The sequence below is a fragment of the Balaenoptera physalus genome (genome assembly GCF_965194825.1).
Source record: "Balaenoptera physalus genome assembly, chromosome: 15".
Taxonomy (NCBI): domain Eukaryota; kingdom Metazoa; phylum Chordata; class Mammalia; order Artiodactyla; family Balaenopteridae; genus Balaenoptera; species Balaenoptera physalus.
Window position 1 is genome coordinate 73,052,764 of NC_138894.1, and position 12,859 is coordinate 73,065,622.

The window sequence follows — 12,859 nt, forward strand, 5'->3', positions numbered from 1 at the left end:
TGCAGGGTGGGATCTCTGGGAAGCAGACCCTGGGATGGAGTTTAGCATGCAACAAGTTTATCGGAGAGTGCTCTTGGAAAGGGGAAGGGAAAGATGCAGGAGGGGGCGGAGGGAGGTGTTGGGCTGCAATGCAGTCAGGAGGGCTGGGCTGAGCCCATGTGGAGTTCTAAAATGAGAGGGCGCTTCAGAACCGTTCCAGGTGGGGCAAGGGGCCAGGCCTTTGTAGCCTCTCACTGACCCCTCATTGGGTGCAGCTGTTCCTGGGGAGAGGGTGTGGCACCGGGTGGAGGCCGCTGAGGATAATTTCTGGAGACGGCTTGAAGTTGAGGGCGGGCAGCTGGCAGCACTACCTGCAGCTCGGGAAATAAGCACTCGAGGACAATCCAGGTGACACAGCGAGGCACCCCTGCACTGGGCTAAGCGTGTTCCATGCCCTGAAGGAGTTCATTATCTGGATGGTGAAATTCGACACGTATGCCAGTGACATTGATCCATTTGAATTAGGTCTTGGAAAATCCCAGCTTGTGGATTTTTGTTGTTATCCAGTCGAGGCAGCCCAGCTGAAATCCTTGGTGCATGAAGTGGCCCTTCTTGTACACAGACCACTGGACCTGGATTCCAAACCAGACATTAAGTCAATCCCCAGGACTGAGGAGTGACATCTGGCCGAGCACTGCAGCTCAGAGTCAGTTTGCTTGTTTTCTCTTCTTCTCAAGAAGTTCCAGGAAATGTCACTACAGAGTTCAGGGCTACTATTATCTCAGGCCTTGCTTCCTGTGGTCCCTGGACGTGCCAGAGGATCAAGAGGACAAGCTGCATCTGCTCTGGGGCCTGGACGGTTACTCTGTTCAGGGCAAGAAGCACCAGCTGACTTCCTTGCAGTTATATCTTTTCATGCCATGGCCTATTCCTGAGGAGTAGAATTTTCTGGAATTGGGGAATTGCTGTGTACTGCCGAGAAAGCTGTGGAGGTATTTAGGAAGTAGATAAGATCCAGAGGGGAAGCCTGCATAGAAGCAGGTGCCTGCATGGTGGTGTGTCCCAACACCCGCCTGATCCTGAATCTCCTGCCTTCTTCTTTGATGGATTGACTGGGACCTTTCCCACTGGGCCATCCTGCTAGACTCATACCTGTGACCAGAGCCACGGCCACAGCATCTGACCCCATGGTCACACATGCAGACTCTTGGTTCTTCAGATCAGCCAGTGGTCCCATGGCAGTACCCAGCTCCATGGGAGGGAACAGACACGGCTACTGGGAGTGGGGTGTGTGTGTGTGTATCACTGGTCTGGAAAGGGCAGAATGCCCAGCTGGGGAGAAGTGGTCCTCTGGCACCCTGGATGGGGGTGGGAAGAAGAGCAGGAGAAAGAGAAAAGAGAGGAAGTGGGCTGTGAGAAGGGAGACGTGGACTGAAGTCAGATTTCACTGGCATCATCATTACACCAGTAAGTGAGATTCTCGCGAAGGTGAACCAAATCCCAGTCCCATCCCGCAATGGGGTTGGGATGCAATGAGGGTCGTCTCCTTTCTACTCTGATCTGGCATTTGCTACTCTCTTAGCTCCTTGTCTCAAACAAGGATTAAGAAATGCTATTTCAAAACAAACAAATCAACAAAACACAGGCTGGTAGAAAAGGAGACTTCACCTTGCATAATAGTGTGATTCTGGAACTTTGTGAATGAAGATAAACCTTTGACATTTGGGGTGTGTATTCAGTATCCTGGAGGATCTGCTCTGACCTGTGACATCCGTAGGTGGCCTGTGTTGGAGCCAGGCTGTCATGCTGCTCCTCCAGCCCACCCAGTGAGTGCACCTTGCTTGTTCACAGCCCTCTGCCAGCACCAGAGCGTGGTGGCTGGGAGGCCAGGCAGGGGTGCCAAGCAGAGATGCAGGTGGCGGCCGGGGCCCTGGTGGTCTAGGGCCTGCAGGTACCCGCAGGTAGTCTCCAGCCCCCGGGCACATTTCAAGAATTCAAGCACTGCAAGCCTGCTCTTCCCAGATCCTCCACACCTCCTCTTCCGTTCTTCTTTCTCTCTGTGCCTTTTTGGGGCTTGGCTGCTTTCCTTCCCTCCCGTATGTAGGATTCTCGCCTCTTCCTTGAATCGTGCCTCTTCCAGCACATGCCAACAAAACTCACATATGCAGCATTTATGTTACTGGTGAGCTTTCCCACCTATTGTCTCTTTGTATTTTCACAGTACCTCCAAAAAATTGAAATGATCCCTACTTAGGGGAAAAATAAACAGAGGCACAGAGAGGCCGCATGGCTTATCCTGATGCTGGAGTTCAGGTAGCCTGAGCCCCAGTCCTTGCACTTTCCATGTCTTTTCTGGGTAATGAGGTGTGTACATGCCATGGTTGCCGCTATTATGCTTTAGTGACGTTTCCTGGGAAGGGGTTGGGGGAAACTCTCCCCATGAAATTCTAAGGGAGGAGATAGAACAGCTATTCTTTTTTTTTTTTTTTTTTTTTTTACCATTTCCTTATTTTATAGTCTCAAGTATTCTAAGTACACACATTCATACCCTCTGGAGTCTTAGAAAGGGATTATTACTTTGAAAATTCCCCAGTCATCACTCTCTCTGGAAAGCCCCGCCATCCCCTCCCTTCCTCACTTATCCTGCAAGAACCACTTCAGGGTATCCTCCCAGCACACACATACACACACACACCCACACACCCCTCCAGGAAGCCTGCCCTGTTGCAGCCTGGGTCCCCTCTGCACGTCTCAGCAGTGCCCAGGCCCTCTGGTTAGGTGGCATATGATCATTTGCTGTGCTGTCACTAGTGCAGGCCACTGCTTCATCTGACCTCACAAGCAAGGCCTCTAGCTTCTTGAGCATAAAAAGGAAGCTGTGAAGTCAGGAAGCTTCTGTGTTAGCTGCTGGGTCCACCTCTGGCATGATCTGCTTCAGTAAACTCTCTCACGAGTACATCTGGTTGGCAGACCTAAACCACATCCTGAGCCCAGCTGCAAGGGAGTGTGGGGATTGTAGCTCTTCTCTTTCCAACCTGTGCACTCTCTGTTTAGCTCTAGGCAGACAAATGCTCATTCAATCCCCAGAATCTATATTATCAGAGGAAGAAGACAGGGCCTATCAGCATTTGCCTCCGTTAGTGCAAAGTTCTCCGGCTTAAAAAGTGATATAGAAGGGCTGGGGCTGGGACATTGCAGAATATGGCTCAGACACTAAAAGACTTTGTGTAAATCACCTAAGCCTTCAGCTTCAGGTGAACTTGGTTCTGCAGAAAGCAGAAACTCAATCTCCTAGGAGACTTTCCTTTACACTTACTCAATGGACTAAACTTTTGGAAGAACTTAGCAGGTATTTTGGCTGTGATAGTCTAGGTGATGCTGGGTGATAAATAGCCCATGACTGTCAGCGGCTTAAAATTAAAATGACTAGAGTTCCCATTTTGCTCATGCCACCTGTCCAATGCAGACTGGCAAGGGATTTCAGAGTTACCCAGGGACTTGGGCTCACTAAGGCTCCCACGTGCATTCCTGGCCAGGCAAGAGAAGCAGAATGTGGCAAACCGCATGCTTGTTTCTGCCAGGAGGGGACATGTCGCCGACCACCATATCTCGCGAGCCAAAGCAAGTCATGCAGCTCACCTTTTTTCTTTTTTTTAACATTTTTACTGGAGTATAATTGCTTTACAATGGTGTGTTAGTTTCTGCTTTATAACAAAGTGAATCAGCTATACATATACATACATCCCCATATCTACTCCCTCTTGCGCCTCCCTCCCACCTTCCCACCCTCCCTATGCCACCCCTCTAGGTGGACACAAAGCACCGAGCTGATCTCCCTGTGCTATGTGGCTGCTTCCCACTAGCTATCTATTTTACATTTGGTAGTGTATATATGTCCATGCCACTCTCTCACTTCGTCCCAGCTTACCCTTCCCCCTCCCCGTGTCCTCAAGTTTATTCCTGTCCTGCCCCTAGGTTCTTCAGAACCATTTTTTTTCCTTTAGATTCCATATTTATGTGTTAGCATACGGTATTTGTTTTTCTCTTTCTGACTTACTTCACTCTGTATGACAGACTCTAGGTCCATCCACCTCACTACAAATAACTCAATTTTGTTTCTTTTTATGGCTAATATTCCATTGTATATATGTGCCACATCTTCTTTATCCATTCATCTGTCGATGGACACTTAGGTTGCTTCCATGTCCTGGCTATTGTAAACAGAGCTACAATGAACATTGTGGTACATGACTCTTTCTGAATTATGGTTTTCTCAGAGTATATGCCCAGTAGTGGGATTGCTGGGTCATATGGTAGTTCTGTTTTTAGTTTTTTAAGGAACCTCCATACTGTTCTCCATAGTGGCTGTATCAATTTACATTCCCACCAACAGTGCAAGAGGGCTCCCTTTTCTCCACGCCCTCTCCAACATTTATTGTTTCTAGATTTTTTGATGATGGTCATTCTGACTAGTGTGAGGTGATACTTCATTGTAGTTTTGATTTGCATTTCTCTAATGATTAGTGATGTTGAGCATCCTTTCATGTGTTTGTTGGCAATCTGTATATCTTCTTTGGAGAAATGTCTATGTAGGTCTTCTACCCATTTTTGGATTGGGTTGTTTGTTTTTTTGATATTGAGCTGCATGAGCTGCTTGTAAATTTTGGAGATTAATCCTTTGTCAGTTGCTTCATTTGCAAATATTTTGTCCCATTCTAAGGGTTGTCTTTTCGTCTTATTTATGTTTTCCTTAACTTTAAGGGAGTAGAAAGTTCGGTCCTCCCTGTGCCAGAAGGACCTGAGAACCACACTGTGGGGAACAGCACTAATTACCTCCAGGGGGAGGTCGAGCAGAGAGCCGTGTCCCTTACAACCTCCATTTCCCTCATGGCTCCAGCTGGGATAACTTACGATCCCTGTTACCATTTTTCTTTTTCTCCAAGCACTGAAAATTTCAACTTGAAAGATACTGATAAAATTTTTACTTGAAATGGCCTGTGAAAAACCAGCACAGTCCCCAGGGACAAAATTCTCATCATGCTTTTCCTCAAATACATCAGCGGTTCCGAGTCTGTCATGATTTTGTGGGCTGGGAATGCTGTGTGTTTACTTTTGTATAAAAATCCTGTCTTCCTTGGATTAGAGAAGAGAGATGATGGGCACAAGAGGCAGACTCCAGAAGGTTTCGGGCTCAGCTCAAGTGCCCCAACCTTGCCCCCAGGCTTTCTCTGACCACCTTCTCTCCAGTTGGAAGCCATTTCTGACTCTCATGAGCCTCCACTTTTCCTGCACTCCCCCATCTCAGGACCTGTCATGGTCGCTCACTGTATTATCGATGTTTGTATAAACGTCTCACTTCCCCAACTAGGCTGTGAGCTCTTTGAGAGCTGGAACCTGATTGGCTCCATCTAGGACTTCCCCCTGCACAGGTGGCATTTATTAAGTATTTTTGAATGGCTCAATGGATGTACGAATCTCATCTTAGGGCCTTTTCTGCAGAAGATTCTCAGTGTCTTCTGAATGAAAGGATGACTGGATGGATAAATGGATGGATGGACAAATTAAAGAATAAAAGATTGAATATGTATAGAGGCTAGTTAACTTCTCATAGGGAAAACAAGCCTATTCCCCCCACATGGCTCTGCTAATTCTGACCAGCTAACACATAAATGTAGATTCTTGGAACAGAAGGGACAAATGGGAGTGGGGTGACTCAGGGAAACCTCTTCCCACCCTGCAAACGGAGGCCAGGCCCTGCTGTGGCAGCAGTGTCCCCCGTACATGACTGCGCTTTGGTCATGACTTAGTCCTCAGGTGCCAGGGGCAGGCTTTCTGGACACAGGGGCATAGGGTGTGGCTCTTCCTGTCTGAGCATTTCTGTGGCCCAGGCTGAGTTTGGGGGAAGGAGCGACAGGCCAGCGGAGCCCCTAGGGATTCTTGCCGGCGAGACTGCTGTGACGTGGTTCTGCTCTCCACATTAAATGTTTTCGAGGCTGAGGCAGGGGATCTCTGCAGGCCCCCAGAGCCCACAAGAGGTCAGTAGGTCGAGGCGGCAGGGGCAGAGGGACAGCCCCAGAGAAAGTGTTCCTCATCTGTCCCATCACCCGTGGGGAGGAGCCTCAAGCACCATTTCCTCTTTCTCAGGAGATGCCAACATGAATTCCCATGTCTCCCAGATCTCTCCGGGGTGGAGCCTTGAGGAAGGGAGGGGAGACAGGCAGGGAGAGGAAGGGCAGGAAGGTGGCACATGTGTCCAAGAGGTGGTGGGGTGAGGGGACAAACGGACACCCCCTTTTATCTAAAATAAAGACAGAAACCTCCCCTCCCTCTGCTGTCTCCTTCCCATTTCTCCTTCAGCTCAAGTAAAGGCATAGAGGTGAGAAATGGTCCCTTTGCTGGGCTTGGCACTTGAGTTAGAGGAGGTTAGACCTCTCTGCCTTGGTCTTCCTTTGGTCTTCATTTCATGAGAAAGAGAAATGTACGGATGCAGAAGGACACCCAGGAGTTGGGGACCATCTTCCCTCCAGAGTGTCAGGGTGGTTCCACCAGGGCAACGGGCCTGGAGAGGCACCAGGCCAATGGGATGCTGGCTATGGGTGGCCCTGATCCTCTGCCAAAGATGCCCGAGTAAGAGTCCAGCTCCTCTCCTCAGCCTCCCACGGAATGATGCTCTGTGGCCAAGCAGGTACCAAAGGATAAATGTGCTATATTAACATGAACACTAATGACAAATGCACTGCAGTAGTGAGCACATCGTAGATACACAGAATATTCTCTATATAGTCTGAACATAGATACAAAATAAGTTATACTTGTTTTTGTTTTCCATCACAGTAGGAGCGTAGCATACAAAGTGACTGAGTCAGTGGCCGCAAAGCAAGCCAAGGGAGAGACCATGAGGGAGACTGTAGGGCACCGAGAACGGTGGGGATTTGCCAAGGACACCGCAGACTCCTGGGGGTCCTGCAGGGAACACGACCTTAGACCTCTCAAACTGGCCTTCAGAGAATCAGCAGGAGGTCCCACTTGATAAGAGTTGGTGGCTGCATTTGAGCTGGGATGATTCAGGCTACTGGGTGGGAAGCAGAGCAGAGACAGAGGCGAACAGCACCCAACAGGCCAGCCCACTCTCCCGCTGGTGCTGTTGGGCTTCTGCGATTTTAGGAACATGGGGAGCATCGCCAGAAGCCACGGTTTGCTTCTGTGCTGTGACAGATGGCCAGACTGATGGCCCACCAAATGCTGGCTGGCCCTTCTCCCTCGCCAGCCTGCTCTGGGAGGCCATGAGGGGGCTGTGTGCTCAGCTTATTCGCCATGGTTTGTCATCAGCCAGAAACGCTGGGACCCTGCACATCATCACAGCAGAGGGCAGAGTCTGTGGCCCTGGCTCTGTCACACATGAGTTCTGTGACCCTGGGAGGCTCACCTGAACTCCTGAGTATCAGGCTCATCTCTGCAAATTGGAGGGACTGACACATACTTCCTCGGAGCGTGGTGAGGACCACATGGGATAATGTATAGAAAGTGCCTAACACAGCTCCTGGCACTCAGAAGAGGCTGGATAAATGTGAGTCGAGTACAAGCATCCAAACATAGAGGCCAGGTGGGAAAAAATATGAATGTCACAATATCTGTGGAATATAAACCACCTTGACTGGCTATGAGAGCAGAGGATGACAGAACAGTTTCTTTGCTTTCTTTCCTGCCAAGTTTTTCCCTTCTCTCTCTGCTTCTGGGATTCTTTGAAGTGAAGTGCAAGCAGGTTTCAAAGCCAGGTCTGCCAAGGCAGTCAGAGCCTAAGCCTGGGAAAGAACAGGGCTCAGGGCTACGTGTCTTCAAGTCTGGGGCTTGGTTCGCTGAGGACGCTTCCCTCCTCCCCTCCCCTCCCTGCCGCAGCTCCCCTCCCCTCCCATCTCCTGGCCCCAGAGCAGACTTCATATTAGGAAGCCAAAGAGGGGGGAGAAAGCACAGAAAAAAAGTGGATTGTCTATTAAGTGAAAAGCCTTTCCTACCTGCTCTGAGTCCGGGGAATCTGGAGGTAGGTGGGCCATCTGTGGGTGAGTGAACTGCCCCCTCTGTGGGAGAAGGCGGGTCTCTGGGCAGTGGAATAGGGGAGGGAAAGAGGGATGGAGACCTAGGCTTGACACCTGGGACCCTGGGAATGCTCCTGTGCTTCAGCCAATGCTGAGAACTTGGAGATGTGTCTACGCAAAGATCCACCTAGAAACCTAGAGATCACTGTCCCCTCTTATCCGCAATGCTATTCTCAACATGTGTGTGTGTCTGTGTGTCTGTGTGTGTGTCTGTGTGTATGTGATCGCCTCTCCCATCTCCTCTAACACCTGCCTGCTCTGGACCTCCCTGCCTCCCATCACTCAGTGGCTTTCCTCTTGGATGGGGGTATGAGGTGGGCAGGCAGCTCGTTGGGCAGCTCATGCCCCTCCAGCTTGACCTTGATGAGGTGGTTGGCCAGTGCGAACTCCTCGTCATCCAACATGCCATCCTTGTCAATGTCGGCCAGCTTCCAGATCTTGCCCAGCACGCTGTTGGGCAGCTTGGAGCGCACCATCTCCTTCTTGGCATTGGCGCCCGTGATCTTGCCATCCACTGGTGACAGGGTGTAGAAGATCTCATCGTACATGGGTTTGTCCCTGGCCACCACCCACTCAGCATCATCGATGCCCTCCCCAGCCCCCTCCCCATAGCCGTGCCCGAAGGGGCCATGCAGGGTGCCCTCAAATGCTCCGCCCTTCACTATCTGGGCGGGCCGCTGTGTCTCCTCCTGGCGCACCAGCACCATGAGCTGGGCAATGTCATGGGCCAGCATGTCGTCCACCACCTCCAGCAGCTTGCTTTTCAGTGGCTGGAATTTGCTGAAGTCCTGGGCCTGCAGCTGGTCCTGCAGAAAGAGAGAGAAAAAAGGTGAGGCCAGAAGACAATGGAAGGAGATCCACAAAAGATATGAGAGGAGGAGAAAAAAGGCACGTTGGCTCTTGGTGGATTTTTCAAGAGAGAAAATAGTTGCAGGGGTTGGAGAAGAAAGGGAAATTTAACAATCACTGGTTTGATCCATTTGGATTTCCTTTAGCGTTCTAGAAAGCAAATACAGTCAGCTCTCTGTATCCGAGGGTTCTGCATCTGTGGATACAGAGGGCCAACTGTACCTCACCATTTTATATAGTGAACTTGAGCATCCATGGATTTTGGTATCTATGGAGGGTCCTGGAATCAATCCGCTGTGGATACCGAGGGATGACTATGATTAAATTTCTCTTTAAGTTAGTTTTGGCTATTGAACAGTGAGTGGTTCTTGAATGCTGTACCCCTCTGAGACTGAGTCATGTGGGTGTCTACTTCAATAAGGGTTATACTCGAGAACACTGGCAGTGCTTTCACTACATTAATTATCTCATTCACTCCCCCGTGACCTTCTGAAAGTGGGAAATCACATGCTATCCCTATATAGGGAAGGAAAAATGGAGGCATAGGCAACTAAAAACAAATCATAGTAGAAGCCAAAGGTCATTCCTAAGCCAGTAGTTCTTAATCAGGCTGCTCTTGGGATTATCTGGAGAGAGTTTTCAACTATTGGCTTCTCCCTGAGGGTTCTGACTCAGTAGGCACGGGCAACAGCTCCCCTCCTTGACTTCCCATGACCTCCACAGCACACAGTAAAAGAAATATGTTCCGCTTTGCATGTCTTTGCCATTTTGAAAGGTCCTGAGTCTCAAGCATCCAGCTTCTCCTTGGCCTCTGTAATGATAAGACAAGAGCTTCCCGCTCCCACCCTGGCTCTGGCCATGGCAATCTCAGGACACTGGGCAGAGGCCAATGCACAGGGGACAGTGGCAGGACAAGCACACTGAGTTCACTGCAGAAAAATTCAGAAAACACCCACGGCTACATTTCAAGACCAAGTGTGAGCCTGGGCATTCTCACCTCCCTTCTAGGGCAGGGCTGGACCAGGGAGGCTGGGGGGGCTGGAGGTTGGAGGGGGGAGCAGACAAGCCTTTTCTCCTGCCCTCAGCGCAACCTCCTAAGGTCCCTGTCTCTCCCAGCCTGTCCACAGCTAAGCGTGTTTGGTGGGCTCCCAACTAGGGGGTCCCAGTATCTTCCAGAGGACATGAGGGTTGCTCCCATCAGCCCACACATATGCCCCCACCGGACAGCTATTTACATACTGATCCAGCATCCCTAACAGAACCTGACATCAGACAGGCAAACAAGTGAGAAGGTGAAACCATTTATGTTGCAAAAGAATTCCTCACATTAAAAAGTCATATGGTCCCTTTCAAATGTCATCTTCCCCAAACGTTTGCTTACAGATCATTAAATTCTTAATACAAAGAGAAACTGAAAGTTGAAACAATTCTGAAATTAGTGCCTGGCTCCCAGTAGGTGGTTATAGGAATGAATGGATACATGAACAAATGCATACTTTGGATGTCTATTCTTTCTTTCTTTTTATTTTACTAGATAGGAAATTAAAAATGCATATTTGGGACTATACTGATATTCTGAAACCCTAAAAGCAACAAGAGCAAAAACAATATTACTACTACACCTGCTGCTATTTTTTCCTAATTCCCTAATTCTTAAAAACTTTTCATTTTTATTTTTATTTTTATTCTTATTTTTTTAAGCTTAAACCATGGTAGCTGATAATGTGAGTTGACTTGTAGTCACTTAAATCTTTTTGTTTGTTTGTTTTTGTTTTTGTTTATTGACTTTTATTTATTTATTTATTTATGGCTGTGTTGGGTCTTCATTTCTGGGCGAGGGCTTTCTCTAGTTGCGGCAAGTGGGGGCCACTTCATCGCGGTGCGCGGGCCTCTCATTATCGCGGCCTCTCTTGTTGCGGAGCACAGGCTCCAGATGCGCAGGCTCAGTAATTGTGGCTCACGGGCCTAGTTGCTCCGCGGCATGTGGGATCTTCCCAGACCAGGGCTCGAACCCGTGTCCCCTGCATTGGCAGGCAGATTCTCAACCACTGCGCCACCAGGGAAGCCCCTCATTTTTATTTTTTTATTTTATGTTTTAATAAATTTATTTATTTTATTGTTTATTTTTGGCTGCTTTGGGTCTTCGTTGCTGCGTGCGGGCTTTCTCTATTTGAAGGGAGCGGGGGCTACTCTTTGTTGCGGCGCGCGGGCTTCTCATTGCGGTGGCTTCTCTTGTTGCGGAGCACGGGCTCTAGGCGCGCGGGCTTCAGTAGTTGTGGCTCACGGGCTCTAGAGTGCAGGCTCAGTAGTTGTGGCGCACTGGCTTAGTTGCTCCGCGGCACGTGCGATCTTCCCAGGCCAGGGCTTGAACCCGTGTCCCCTGCATTGGCAGGCGGATTCTTAACCACTGCGCTACCAGGGAAGCCCTTCATTTTAAAATAATTACATGAGAATTAATCATGAGAAGTTGCAAAAATTGTGCGGAGAGCTAGGTTCCTTGTGCTCATCACCCAGCTTCCTCTACTGGTGACATCTCACCTAACTTGCTTCTGCATTTTAAGAGCATAGTTGGTGCCAGGCCATGCTAAGTGCCTTGCAAATATTCTCTGATATACACCCACAATATGCATATAAGGTGGTGCTTTTGTAGCCTCAATACGTAGATGAAAAGACAGAGGGTCAGAGAGGATCCAGTTAGTATGGTGTGGTATTTTTTTGCTTAGACCTTGGACACTCCTGGGGTTTCTACTTGCAGGCTGTGTGAACACTACTAAAACCGTAGGCAGGTTAATTACCTTTGTAAACCTCAGTTTGCTTATCTGTAAAAGGAGGATGAAATGCCTCCCTCAGAGGACTGTTTCATCCTAAAAGGAGGATGAAATGCCTCCCTCAGAGGACTTTTCACACATAAGAAACTATGTGTGACTGATCCTGGCCCAAGAGAGGGGCCCATGGTATGCTCCGAAGATGGTGAGCTCCTGTGCGGATTTCTGCTTCTCTGTGGCTTATGTCCCAAATCGCTCCCAAGGAGGAGCTCAGTGGTAAATCTAAGCAATGAAGGGCTGGGAGAATGTCAGGTGACTTGTCCTGTTTCACATGACGTGGCGGGGATTCCAAACCTGTGGTGGCCAGGACTGGGGAAGGTCATAAACTTGAGGTATCAGACCCCCGAACATCCTCTAACACTGCTGCCCACTGGAAGCACTGGGGCTGCATGTTTCTCCCTGGGCCCAGATATGGCCCCTGTTGGGCCAGTGTCAGCCCAGCAGGAAGGGCAGACCCAGGGCCATCTGCCGGCCCGCCTACTGATTCTGGGTTGAGTTTCCACCCGGGGACTCCGAGGGTGGCCTCCTCCTCCTCCAAGCTCAGGCTGCTTAGGCAGCTTGTTCCTTTTCTGGAGCCCCAGACCCCGGTTACCTGCATCCTCTTCAGGTTGGGGAAGTCCCCAGGTGAGATTTGGTGCTCCCGCTCGATCTGGCCGTAAATCTCGGCCAGGTTGTTCACCAGCTCCTTCTTCTTGTTGTCCTTCCCGAACACCGAGGGCATCTCCTTCTTCAGAGAGCTGATGATGTAGGCGTGGACCTGAATAACAGGGGCAGAGAGGAACCTTCAGATCGAGACGTCAGTTCTTTCTTTCCCTCTAGGGCGGCTCTCACCCCACCTCTTCCCATAAATCCCCCCTCCTCCTGCTCCTACTTCCGAAATTATTTCTGACTCCACCCTCTTTCTCTCCCATTGCTTGCAGCGCACGTGGTTTTGCTAAATCCCAGGGAAAGGTGAGATTGTGGGGAGGTTCAGGTCAAGGCAGTAACAGGGATGGAAATTCTGGTGATGATGTTGATGGGGAAGACAGTAACAACAGCTGACGTGTACAAAGCACTTCTGAGGATGCCAGGCACTGTGATGAGGGCTTTTCCATTCTTTATTCTACTTTACCT

General features: G+C 49.6%; 1 protein-coding gene across 1 annotated transcript in view; it reads right to left on the minus strand.

Moving 5' to 3' along the window:
• Positions 1 to 6,665: 6,665 nt before the first annotated feature.
• Positions 6,666 to 12,859, minus strand: part of EHD3 (EH domain containing 3) — a 36,338-nt gene continuing 30,144 nt past the window's right edge. The window contains exons 5-6 of the mRNA XM_082426992.1: positions 12,339 to 12,503; positions 6,666 to 8,878 (exon numbers count right to left, since the gene is read on the minus strand). Of these exons, the coding sequence (XP_082283118.1) occupies positions 8,351 to 8,878; positions 12,339 to 12,503 (693 nt within the window). The 3' untranslated portion in view covers positions 6,666 to 8,350. The remainder of the gene's footprint in view (positions 8,879 to 12,338; positions 12,504 to 12,859) is intronic.